At 44.3% G+C, this 13,407-nt stretch overlaps 1 protein-coding gene across 1 annotated transcript; it reads right to left on the bottom strand.

The window, feature by feature from the left end:
• Nucleotides 1-876: 876 nt before the first annotated feature.
• Nucleotides 877-11,606, bottom strand: GET4 (guided entry of tail-anchored proteins factor 4). The gene is made up of 9 exons (XM_088529449.1): nucleotides 11,361-11,606; nucleotides 7,461-7,539; nucleotides 6,981-7,062; nucleotides 6,191-6,340; nucleotides 4,763-4,901; nucleotides 2,866-3,006; nucleotides 2,707-2,782; nucleotides 2,240-2,312; nucleotides 877-1,202 (listed from the first exon to the last, which is right to left on the bottom strand). The coding sequence occupies exons 1-9, from the start codon at nucleotides 11,519-11,521 to the stop codon at nucleotides 1,114-1,116; spliced, it is 990 nt and encodes a 329-aa protein (XP_088385575.1). The 5' UTR covers nucleotides 11,522-11,606; the 3' UTR covers nucleotides 877-1,113.
• Between the last annotated feature and the right edge of the window lie 1,801 nt (nucleotides 11,607-13,407).

Raw genomic sequence — 13,407 nt, 5'->3', positions numbered from 1 at the left:
ATACAGTCAATATGTTTGCATTATTCCCTCCCTCCCCTGTGCATGATTGCTGGTTATTAATCTAAGCCTTTTTATTTTTCACCATGAAAAAATAAAGCGTTTCCCCCTTTCATCTGCTCCCTGTACCACTGCCATCCCCTGTGCTGCATTAAGGAGAAGATGCAGAATTGCTATGCCTACCACAGGGGCTGAAGTTACTCCATTATTTATTGATTTATTCTTTTTACAGGAAGTGTTAAATGAATCAATCACCCAAGAAAAATAAATATATTGTAAAGAACAAGAAGTTCTGCAGTATCCCTTTTCTTTACATAGAGCTGCGGTTTAAACACAGACGTTGCTTGTGGCAAATCATTTCATTCACTTATAAAAGGCCTTGTGGCCGCTTGTGAACTTACACTGAAAAAGAATCTGTTCCAAAGGAGCAGTGCCAGGAGCCAGAAGAGGTATTTTACATGCCAGCTTTTTGTACCTGGGCCAGCGAGATCCACCTGGAAGCCAGTTACCATGTCCCGCGGATCGGCTTCCCTCGAACGCAATTCCAGCTTGTGCTCGTCCAAAAACACCAGCTCAGCACGCGCGGGCGCAGCAGGGCCAGGTCCTGGCTCCAGCTGCTGCGTTTGGCTCCTTTCACACTGCGTTTGGCACCGGCCTCGCAAATAAATTATTCAATTAATGCCCCTGCTCTCGAGCTGCTCCTTGGGGGCGGCAGGGGTCGGTCAAGGAGGCTTTTTCGCAGCAAAGAGGGTACTGGGCAGGCCCTGACGTGCAAGACCCAGGCCTGGGCTCTACTGACTTGCTGTGCAAAGGGAGTACTGCATCAGAAACTGCAGAAGACTATAGTTTAATCAAAGTCACCAGCCGCCGCATCGGAAACCTGCTAACAATTGTGCCGATTCTTCTGGCTACTTTTTGTTGGTTTCCTTCTTTTTTTTTTTATTTTTTTTTACATAAATAATATAGACCGAACATTATAAACATTTCAGCAACCATTTCTAAAAGACCGGAGGAGCCCTTTTAGGCGCCAAGAAACAACTGCAGGATTCAAATTCCAAAACTGTCTTTGGAGTCATCGAATCATCAGATTTACACAGCACCCGGGGACAAAAATACTCAGTCAAGTTCGATAGGGCTGCTATCTTCCTGACCGTCCTCTGCGTCATCGTCTTCTCCAGTTCCCATCAGACTGTTTAAAAGATTTCCTACATGAAACACGGGACAGTCAGATTTGCCAGTTTTACATCCTCATCGCAAAATCTTTAACTAATTTCCTAGTTGCCTAAGGTGCACCTTTCAATAAGAAATGATCAAAAAACTTATGTTGAAGTAACATCCATTCCCACTAGGAATTTATTGATATGGAAAGTTCTATTTTGATACTGTTCCTTTTTCAAGAGCACACTGGCCAAAAAACACCCATATTTATGTATATAATTGTGTCCTGTGGGGGAAAAAGAAAGAAGAGACACCTCCAATGATGAAACTCTCCAACAGTAACACTGCCATGCGCCACACTATAAAGGATTTATCTGAGGCATTTGTGCATCACCTGTTTTGCTCCATTTAAAGATGCCTGAATTTCTACAATGATGTTATTTGCAGATGCAATTATGATGCTCATAGATTTTTCATCAAATTTTGAGTATCAGCAAATGGGCATTTGCAGGTAAAGCTTCAAGGCAGATTGCCCAGGAGCTTAGTTCTCAAGGAAAGAAAATGGACTTTACAGAAGTAATCCCGTTCAATGTCTTCCCATCTCATTTTATTCAAAGAGCCAAGAAATAAGGCCTACATTTCTATATTCCTTTTCCTTTGTTGTAAAAAGGCAGGATTCATTTCAAAACTTCGAGTTTGAGGGCATTAATTTTACATCAGCTCCAGTCAGACCACTACCAAAGTTCCAGATTTTACATTCAGAAAAGCAACCGTTGAAGTCGAAGCAAATTAAGTGTTAACAACAATAGGGTTTTGCTCTACAGTTTCAACTTAAACCATAATGTTAAAATTAAGAATATTTTACATGTTTCTTCCCTCCTCAGAAAGGAAAAGTCTACCAGCTACCTCACTGCAATCTCATCTGCAACCCCTTCATCTTGCATTCGACAGCAGGGACCATTTCCACAGGCCGTGCCAAAGGAAATTCAGGGTGATGGTACCTCAGAACGCCCCAGCTGCTGTTCGTGCCTGTTCCACACAGGCTGCAGCTGTGGCAAGGCCGGTGGTACCTTAGAACACTTACCTAGTAGCCCTCCATAGGACGATGTCTGCTTGGGCGGCACTCCGAAGAAAAGCTGTCCTATTCTGTCTAGGTACTGAAACGACACAGGGGAGAAGGGGTCAGCCAGCTCGGGCAGGGGAAACCCTCTGAGGAGCAACCACGTCCCACAGGCTGGGGCACTGACCCCTCTCTAAAAGCTGGATGCAAAAGCCCCCCTTTTGAAGTGTGCCAGGAAAACTAAAATGCTGCATAAACTGTCTCTCTGAATTGCTATCCTGCTCCCAAAGGACACTCCTCCATATATAAGGTATGGATTAGCATTCAGCTGCTCAGAGGAAACCCTGAGTTCAGCACATTTTGGTGGCTGTGGCAGCCAGACTCGGTAGCCTGGGACATCCAAATTTGCAAAGTCACAAAACAGGAGACAATCAGCTTTTATTGAACCAATTCTGTAGGTTACACCCTGTTCACAACTATTAGGAACTCACCTCATTATACATGGGATCTCTTTTCAGTGAAGGTTGATACTGTTCACACAATACTGTAAATACTGTTAGTTTTCCCCTAGAAAGGAAACAACACAAAATGCAACCTCAGTAACAGATAAAAAGGCAACAAAGAAGAAAGCAACAAAAACCAAACTGTACCCGTCAACGGCCAACAACAGAAACCAGATGAAGTTTAGCAGTGGTTGAACAAAGGGCGGACCCTTTTCTATCGACGGATGTTTCTGTGTGTATGTCGTAAAAACAACTGAGGCGCTGGTCTTATTTTTTAAGCAGAGAAATCTGTAAAGGGAAGCAGAACAGAACAGGTTAAAAATAAAATACAGAGAAGAAATTTTACATGCAGAAAGAAATAGGGAAGGCAAATGCTCAAGAGCCTCTACTTCATTTGCGCACAGAAGCCTTCTCAGGCTCAAGCTGATAGCAGAAACCTGAACTGGGAGAGATGTGCATCTTAGGTTTGGAAATCAATTTTGAGGCTATGAAAATCCCTATTCAACTAACTAGCTTGTGCTATGAGCAATTTCCCTGGGGGACTCATATCAAACATTAATAGAATGAGTTAAACCTAAGCAAATTGTATACAGGAAGGGCATCAATTAAACAGAAGTGTGCAAAGACTGGCTACCATCTGATTCAATTTAAATGGGACATTATCTTTAGGAGTCCAGAGTTTACTATGTTGAGGTAAAAACCCAGTCAAAATAAATCTCATCTGGCCTCATCCACTCCCAAATTCATCACATTTCCACCCAGTGACCCTACCGTTCTTTTATCATCATCTCAGAATAACACAGAACCAGGACTCCTACTGACTTTGGTAAGTCTCACAAAGCCCTCTGTGCATTTGCCCTCCCCAGTGATGTGGCAGCAGTTAGCAGATGACTTTCCCACGCTGGTCAAATCTTTGTTCGGATCCAGTGAATTTACCCGGGTCATCTTTGCAAGGCCACAGGCCAAGCACAGGCTCTATCGGTGCTGGCCACAAGCCGTCTCCCTTCTCCAAAGCCTCCAAAGCCAAAGGCCGTGTGGGGAAAAGGGACTCTCTTATCTTACTGCTGAGTAAGGAATTTTGGTGCTTTTCATTGGATCATGAACCACCACGTGACAGGACTTTGCATGGTGTTTGACACCATACAGGCCAGTAAAGGATGTAGGAGCATTTCTGGATAAATACCAGAGAAAATAATCCCATAGCCATAAGCTCTCACGGGAATTGCCCCGTCTCAGAACAAAGCCCCACTACGAGCTCCATCAGTGCTGCATATTCTGGTCCCCTATAAATGCTCTCCCACTCTCTGCATTCGCTGCAGTCCGGATCGAAGGGAGCTGAAGTGCCAGCTCGCTGCTGCCAAGAGCGACGGGGCTGCTCTCACCTCTTCCCTCTCCAGCACTTACTCCCCCACTTCTCTCATTCCCTGCTGCACAGCCCTGTCTCCACCTCCTCCTCAGCCTCCTCCATAAGCTGCTTTCCTTCACTGAATAAGCCATCAATTATTAAATACGGTAAAATTGGCTTTGTTAACCTAAATTACACACGGGCTCTGCAAAGAACATAATAGTTTGCATTCCCACCTCCTACAAAATAAACACTTAAAGCAACCGAAAGCCACCAGCAAGTCTGTTCAACGGAGCCCTCACACTGCTGCTTGTAAAGGGGTTGACAGTAAGAACGAGGCTAAATGCAAGTATGAAGCCCCCTTAGCCCCAGCCTCTGCAAGGACACATAGGCAAATCTTAACCAGCTGCAAGGCAGTGTTAATAAAAACATAAGAATCATGTTTTCAGGGCAACACAGGTTACGTTTACTCTTTATGCAGTTAACATGATTTCATATTTCAAGCTTAATGCTATTTTTTTTTTTAATCTCACCAATTCAGCATACCAGTCATGAGACAGTCTTCCTGTTGCTACCACACAAAAGCAGTCTTGGCAGCTTTGTCCATTTTTGACAAGGACAGGCAGCTAACCTACAGTTACCCTGGTTAAATCAGGCTGCCCTCAAACACAGCAAAACAAGCAAAATGGGAACACCTACTGCAGGACGGCCTGTGCCACAAACATGTCCACCTCGCTGCGGTAGCCCCTCGACGAGGAGTACTCCACTAGCATATTTGCACACCCTTCGCCATCTGTGGAGTGCAAGAAGTGATACCGAGATTCACTATAGTTTTGCTCTATAAAAGGAAAAAGAAAATGGCTTTTAAGAAATCAGTTCAACAGACTTAAAAAACACATTTTCTAGGCTTGTACATTATTGCTAAAAAAAGAGTAAGAGCTGTACACACAGAATACAAAGAACATGACTATCAGAGACAGAGAATTCTTTTATTTTTTAAGTTACAGCTCACAAAGGTCGATAATAAAATACATTATTCTAAATATATTTGAATCACTGCTATTAAAAAACCATTTAATTCAATGTCACCAAAGAAGAAAGCTACCACTGGGACAAATAGCCACCTTGCAGCAGTTGGCTCATTTTGTTCAACAGCATCCTGGCACTTAATGTGCTATCATCAGCACTTCGGAGAGGAACAAAAAAGCTCCATATTTAAACATGTGCACCAAGAAACCAGGCAGCTCCTTCAGCATCCTTCTTTCTAAGTGCAGAGAAGAAGGTATCTCCTATTTTTAGCTTAGCCCACTCTTGCTATCAAAATTTAAATTACTTCCATATGCTGAATAGAGTGGCAATTATGTAGGGAAAAAAATCATTAATGCAAATGGTTTGTTAGAGCTTAATTTGAAACAAAGTATCATGCAAACCCACAGTAATGACAAACCCAAACTGTAAAGTTGCTGATTTTTTGAATCTAAAAGCTTTTGTTTTAAAAATCTAAGCCACTTCTGATGAAGCTGTTGAAAATAAAAAACTAAGCAAATGTGTTTTGTGCTTCAAAAGAATGGCAACCAGAGGGCCAGAAAATGTAGACTTCTACTTTTAAAACATGACTGTTTCTTATGTTTCTTATGCATCTCAGTTTCAAACTTTGATGCTCTGCAGAAAATCTTCCCTTTTTGGCTGGCAGCAGCCCCCAAAACCTAATGCAGCTCCCGGGAGAAGAGCTACGGGATCACTATGCACAGAGCAAGGCAAAGAGCTGGGCTGGTGACCACTGGGTCAGGATTATGATATGAAACCCTCATCACCACCTTGTAGCTCCTAAAAACCTAAATGAACCTTGTACTGTTAATAATTCATGAGAAACCACAAAAGAGAGAACATTTACTCCACTGTTCTCACTCACCTTTGTGTTTGCAGCATTAGCACCTTAAAGACTATCACCCACAATTAAAATACTTTAGGTTATTTTAGCCCATTTTATATTCCATTATGAGACCAATAAAATCCCAAATTAACTAACTGCATCAGTGTTCATTCTGAAAATATTATTTCCAAAGTGGCAATTTTACAGTATCTTATTTTCAATGTTATATTAAAAAAAAAATTAATTGTTCTTACCTTTCCACAAGGTAATTGCTAGTAACTGGTGTAGTTTTGGATGACCAAGTTTTCCTGATCCTCCACTCGACCATTTCAACGCTCTGGATACGAAAGCCACTCTCTCAGGAGAATTTGGATCCATTAAACTAAATAATTTAGCCAAGTTTTCTGAAAGCAATGATATTCACAAATATTTACTATTAACAGAACAACCTCCTGCTTCTGGTGCATCTTTTAAGACATTTAAGACATGGTATCATAGTATATTTAAACTCCCTTATTAGCTTGCACGAGATGTCTTTAAAAAGCAGCGTCTTTGACCACGAGCCACTTCTCAAATGTCAAGTCAGCCGTGCAGCCATCAGTGGGCAGCACTGAACAGCCAAAAGCTGTGCCCTACAGTCGGCGAGACCACAGCTCCCATCTCCTGGTTTGGTCAGATCATCCCAGAACATCACACAGTCTGAAGGAGGGGGAGAGACTGCCATCCCCCCGGTCCTGGGGACACCTCTGCCTGTGTGGATCCTACATTCACTCCTGCACTGAGGAGAGGACGATGCCACAAGACAGTGATGTTTGTTCTAAGTGTGCCCCTGTGCTCAGCATACTGGTGGCTACCAGGAATCCATTATTATCCAATAATTTTGCCTTTTGCCTACAGTTCTCTACTTTGTGTTAGCCATGTGGGAGCACGCATGCACACACATACACACAGAATCAGGTCTCAAGACTGTTGACAACAGTGTAAGTATTTTGAAGCAAAAATGCATCTTAAATACCATCAAAGAAAGTGCAAAGTTCACCTTACCTAAAAGGTCATCTGTTACTTTTGCATCTGATTTCTCCAAAGACTCCAAAACCAGCATGGACAGATCAGCAGCGCTATTTTGCTATAAAACAGATATACACCGGTAGCAATGAAGATATCATTAAATAAGTTTTGTTTCTCAAGTAGAAGTTCATCAGAAGTAGATTATACTTTTATCAAGAGGACACATAAGGCACAACGTTACCAAACCTCAATCTTCCCTTATAAAAAGTAACCATAATTTGGTGGTAACAAAATAGGAAGTCTCCAGGAAAGCACAGCCAAACATGCCTAAAATTCCTATTTGGACACATGCAAATGTTCCAATCAGCAAAAATACTTTGTGGGGAAAGACTCAACAGGTACATCAAAGATTGCAGAAAAAGTCCCCCAAATAAACACCGCTGAGAACTTACCATTCACCCCATAAAAGCTCTGAACAACCACCTCAAAACCAACCCCACGGAAACAGGGACGTACCTGGTTATGACTGAAGAACAGCAAAGCCCCTGAATACATTAGCTCTCTTGCTTCTGCATGTTTTCCCTGCGACATATACCTGAAATCAACAGCAAAGCCATGTCAAGTCGTTGATAAAAATTACCACCAAGCAACAAGTTGTGCATGTTCAAAATTATTTGCACATAAAGTGATTAAAGACTACAAAATTTAAAACTAAGGCTATGAAGTATTTATTTTAAAATTAAGTTAGTTTCAATAACGATGTTCCTTGAACTGAAACCAGTAATTTGTTTTCTGCTCAAGCCTAGATGGAATAGAAGCTAATAGTGTGTGAATGAAATCTGAGAGCTTCAAGTCCAATTTGCAGTGAAACAAAGAAAGGTAAATTATTCCAGAAGTTCACAGGAACAAAAGATGTCAAAGCACAAAGCTCAGGCTGTCACACTAGAGCTTTCACCAAATCCAAATTAGTCACGGGGAACCAGCCCAACCTTACACCTCGGACAGCTCCTACTCACAGCCACGGTCATGGTGAGTCACCGCATGTTACCCAGTTAACATCTCTTAACATATTTTACATTGTATTTATAGCAATATACCAATATACAATGACCATCTCCACTGAAGGAACCATACCAGGGCCAGCCCTTTCACCAATGATGTCCTTTTTCTATTAAGTCTTTCTGAGCACTACATCTGCCCACAGGACAAGCAGGTAAAGGGCAACTATTGGCCTTTTGCTGAACTAAAACAGCTTGTCTCTGATTCTCCCTAGTCAGACAAGAGAAGCCAGCAAGCTCTTCCACACAGTGCTGTACAGAGTCTAAAATGTCATCAATTCATAAAAATAACAGATCTGGTCTTCCAAGTGTCATGCTTCGAAACCCAAGGGCTTCAGCAGCTACCTTCTACACTTGAGAATTTACCAGGAAAGGAAGGAGGCGAGAAAAGGCTCCCAAGATTCCTCAAGAACAGGAGCCTCTTACCAGCTCACTGCGTGCCTTAACCACTGCAGCCTCCTGCACATCATCACTATCAGTAGGCTAAAGGGTTTGGACAGTCACATCTCTAGATTAGAAATGCTTCCTATTTGCCTTTTAAGAAGTGGTAGCGGATCTAGTTTCCGATGTCCATTTCTCTTAACCTTGTCTCAAAAAGAACGTTTTCCGACATGTCAATAACGACAGGCAATTTGCTCAAAGTCCTGACACCAGCTCTGCCCAACTGCTTCAGCATCAGCAATGTTTGCTCTGTCCTCTGCGGCGCCTGGTCCTGCTGTGTCCCCGCTCTGCGCGGGGCGGCTCCAGCCAGCCGAGGGCCCCGGTAGAGCAGACGTGAGCAACGTCCCCAGGGACAAGCGCTACCGGTGGCCAGAGTTACCGTAGGATGCACCAGGAACTGCCGGTAAGCACAAGTCCTGGCAGCAACCAGAGAAATCAGATAATGAGCAATGCAGGAGAGACACCTCAAAATGCCCAAGTGTTTTATCCAAAGCAGCACTACTAACCGAATCTTTTTTTTTTTTGTAGTTGCTCATTTGTTTTGGTTTGTTTTTAAATAAGTCTCCTCAACAAGTTAGCTTTGCAATTGCCACAGTAGCGACTATGGGCATTTGTCACAGTTTGGCTGATCCTGCTCCTTTACAGCTGGCCTTGCTTCCAGATTTGCTTCTAGGCTTTTCACTCTAAATTTCACCATGAGAGAGATTCCACTTCTGCAGATTCCTGACTCAAAACAGTGCTTGGTGACACAGCTCCTAATCCAGCAACTATTGCAGCAGATGCATAAAGATACTGCAAAAAGCTTTATAATAAAAATTTAAAAATAGACGTTTTCTTAAAAAATACCTTTTATTAAAAAAGATTTTTAATAGAAATAAGTATTCACCACAACAATCTAACTAGCACTGAAAACCAGAGGGAGAAACTTTTTCATAACCACAATCCCGGGCCAGGTTATTCATACCAGCAAAACTGCCTACAAGCTTCAGGAAAACAGAGACCAGTTTAAGTACAACAGTGTTGTTAAACTTGGAAGTATGACTAAATCACCAAATCACCACAGTCGAACAGCCTTCGGGCCAGGTATCTGTGCTCAGAGGAACACGGGGTCACCGCACAGTCGGGAACAGCAGTTTTCCTCCTTACATGGGATGGCAGGGAGGGACGGAGCTCTGCGGGAGGCAGGTTCATGCTAATCTTCCCTCCTCCTCCTCCTCCATTTCTTCCCCTCCCTCCGCTCTCCGGCCTCAAATTCGTCTGTTTGTGACTTTTGAAACTCTGAGTCAGGATGCCAAGTCTAATGTGCACATCATGACAGAACAGGCAAATATTTTACAGGCCTGTTTTGTTTAAAAGCTGTAAGCACCGAGAGTCCCAATGACAATTCTGCAACTGAGATCACGTCAGTCTGTGTAGTTTAATGTCTTCCTGGAAAACTGTTTACATTCAACTGGATTTTACAGGGGACAGGCAAGACTAACCAGGACTCCTTGGCCTCAGTCACTTTCCAAACAAGTTTCACAATCTCATTCTGTCTTTCTGCCTAGAAGAAAAACATCTTCCTAGTTATGAATTTGTCACCTTTTATCTAAATGAACACCTTCTTTTTCTCTGGGTTTAAAACAGAAAAGACAGTATCTTCCATTCCATGTTCCAAGCCAAATCAGTGAGGCTTAAACAAAGCATACATGTATGTAAGTTAATATATTACAAACGCATAAAAGTGCTCATATATATATACACATGTATGTATATGTACCTAAATTAACACACTTATCACACTGGATGGGAAGTGACCTCCTGAGCTGTCACCTTCTGCATTTGCAGCCATCGCATCACATAATCCTCACTATAAAATAGGCCATGTTTGGTCTCAAAGTAAAAGTATTTGAGAACACAGTTTAAGACTTGCACAGTGCTCTCCCTGGGCTCCTTGGAAGGCTGCTACAGACCACACCGCTTTCATGCCACGGTGCTTGGCACTTAACAGGTCTGCAGCACACACGGGTGACAGACGTAGACACATTGGTGACTGTCCCCCAAAGCTGGCCCCTATTTCTCTGACGGGGCTCTCAGGCCTGTTCCAACCCAGCTCAGAGGGGCTAGGATAAAATGATGGGCAAGGGGGGCTACTGAGACCCAGAACTCCATCTTCCTGCTTGTTTTCCCTAGCAGAACTATAAGTGGCAATTTTAGCTAAGCAAAGGAAGGCCCTAAAAAAAGACACCTTATTTGTTAGCCCTGAAAGCAAGTGACTACATTTTAAACTTTGATGAAAGAACAAGCGACTGTGTAAAGTTAGAGTAAACGCGAAAAACTATTAAAAGCTTTTGCAATTAGCTTAAGGATAAGCTCACGATGACCTAGGAGGCACCAGCAACAGCTCCGAATAAGATGCAGGCCTCTCTCCTGAGCTGTTGTCACACAGACACGACACCGAGCAGGTTCTTCCCTGACTGAAACGCCACCGCGCAGGCGACACTGGTCCTTTCGGGAGCGGCCCGCTCCCAAAAGCGGGGCCGGCGCTGCCATCCCGCCCGTTCGCGGCACCCCGGAGCGCGGCCTGCTCCCACAGCAGCTGCCCCGTCCCCATCCCCGTTCCTGTCCCTGTCCCCGTCCCCTGGGGCCGCCCTCGAGGGCCCCGGGCCGCCCCTCGCGGCTGCTGCGGGACGGGGGCGGCCGGGCCGGGTCGCCCCGTTCCTCCGTCCAGGCCGGGCCCCCGACAGCGCTCACGCTACCCTGCGCTGCGTACACCCGCCCCCTCCCCCAGCGACCCAATGAGAGACCGAGTGGAGGAAACGGGCAGCAGTGCGGACCAATGGGGAGCGCGTGTGGGCGCAACGGGCACGCAGCAAGGTAGGCTGCGTGGGAAGGCTCTGGAAGGGCGGCGGGGGAGGGGCGGCGCGGCCGGCGCTACCTGAAGAAGAGCGTCCGGTACATCTGGTGCGCCTCGTAGTAGTCGCCCTTCTCGACGCTGGCGCGCAGCTTGCCCTCGACGCGCTGCACGCCGCCGCGGTTCCTGCCGCCGCCCTTGGAGCCTTCCTGCTCCGCCGCCGCCGCCATAATCGCCGCCGCCATCGACGCGGAGGAGGCGGGCGGGCGGGAGGGAAGGGGAGGGCGCAGACGCGCGCAGCCCCAGAACGGCTTCCTGCCCGCCTTCCGCCCACTGCGACGGCGGCCCGCGAGGCTAAAGAGACACGGTTACGCGTTCAGGGGCGTCGCGTGGGGGCGGGGTCGAGCGGCGAAGCCCCGCCCCCGCAACAGGAACACGGGGCCCGCGGCTCCCCGCGCGCCGCAGCCTTTCCCGAATTTTTAGTTTCTTGATGAAAAATATCGTTCCTGCAAGGATAGTGGTGCAAGCTTCACCAAGAGCATTTAAAAATACCTTTAAAAATATAAGCTCCTGCTCTCTTCCACCATGAAAAAGCTCTTGGGGTTGCTTCACTTTAATTTGTAATTATGTGCATTGAGCAAAGAGAGGCATTTATGTGAACATGTTTACAAGTTAATTTGACAACGTCTACCCCACTCCTGCCCTCGGCTTAGGTCAAAGACAGATGCTGGTGTTGCATAGGCTGCAGTGACTATATCCTAATCGTGAAGGGGCAGAAAGAGGTTAAAAAAAATAAGACTACTTCCCTCTCAGGAAGCACAAGTTAAAACCAGCGAGCTCAGAGAACAGCTTATGTCCCAACTCACATCAACTATAGCAAGACTTCTATCCTGCAGAAGCCTTCAGATAGACAGAAACTCAATTTAGTGGTGCCTGGGCTTGCTTGTCTGCCCGTAAGAGGTTGGCAAACATACCCTGTTTGTTACCCAGCTTAGAAATGCATGTTTATCCTCGTGACTTACCTTAGCACAGTGCACAAGGTGCCAGGCTATAGGGCCATTTCCATAAGTCTAAGTAAGGAATTGGCACCAACGTTAAACCACTTCTCCCCTTTGCCTCAGCTTCTCCCCACCCTTACTGCAAGCCAGAGGGTCTGCCAAGCACTACTGTTAATAGCTAATATTTTAACTTACTATAGCCTCCAATAGGCCCCTAGTAGTTATTTCAGCAGGTCACCACAACTACAGAAGAAAAACTTTATTTTTGTTTCAAATATTACATGCGCTTTTAAAAATTAAAACTCTTTATTTAAACATCTCAATAGCATCTTGTCAGTTTATAGGCAGCAAAGAACAGAGACGTAGTTTGAAAAGCATTTACAAAAATACATTGCACAAAGTCCTATCTTGCTTCTTTTAAAAAATAAGTTAGTGTTATTCAAAATATGCCCAAGTAAGTAATTGCAATTTATACAGGATAATTCTAATTTTAAATATGTAACCTAAAATATGAAAACACCTGTACATGTTTAACACCTCTGCGTAGGCCATAGGTTCTGTCTCTAGCTCCAGTGAAAGCAATTTTCACATGGAGACTTGTTTAAACATTCGAGGACTGTTGTGCAACATACATTACTCTATTCAGAAAACCAGTCAGCAGCTCAATGTGTTAACAGTCCACATGTAACTAAGTTGACTATTTATAACAGCAAGATACAATTTCTGCATACAAGTACATTTTAGGAATCTTTTGTGAGCTTCAAAGTAGCAGTCTTAAGGGGAGCAATAAGCAAAAGCAACTCAACATAAGGTCTAATTCAGTTTTATGCAAAAACGCCACTTGAGGGAACAAATTCTTGTCTTCTTAGCCTAAGTTTTCTGGGAAGGATTTTTAAAAAATGCTTAAGTATTGAAATACAGCAATATTGAGCATGGGTCTTTTGTAACTGCAGAGTAGCAAGGTTTACTTCAGTCTTCATATCCTGCTTTATCACAGTACATTTACTGACTATAAAATGAACCAGCTAAGGAGTTTTTGTCCCCCAAAAGATTTTCAGCAAGTGAAGATTGTTCCTCTCTCCAACGCTGGTTCCAAATCAGCCTTGATGCACAGAGTGGCTGGACTGGAGCTG

This window comes from Tinamus guttatus, unplaced genomic scaffold (genome assembly GCF_059628265.1).
Source record: "Tinamus guttatus ecotype Peru unplaced genomic scaffold, ASM5962826v1 Tinamus_guttatus_pri_ptg000330l, whole genome shotgun sequence".
In the NCBI taxonomy this organism is placed as follows: Eukaryota; Metazoa; Chordata; class Aves; order Tinamiformes; family Tinamidae; genus Tinamus; species Tinamus guttatus.
This window is presented reverse-complemented; position numbering and strand designations above follow the sequence as displayed.

Coding starts and splice junctions, on each gene's coding strand:
- GET4 (XM_088529449.1), bottom strand. CDS start 11,521: ATGGCGGCGGCGATTATGGCGGCGGCGGCGGAGCAGGAAGGCTCCAAG. Junction 7,063..7,460: donor TGTTCTTCAGTCATAACCAG/GTACGTCCCTGT, acceptor TCTGTTTTATAG/CAAAATAGCGCTGCTGATCT. Junction 3,007..4,762: donor GTGGCACAGGCCGTCCTGCA/GTAGGTGTTCCC, acceptor TTCCCTTTACAG/ATTTCTCTGCTTAAAAAATA.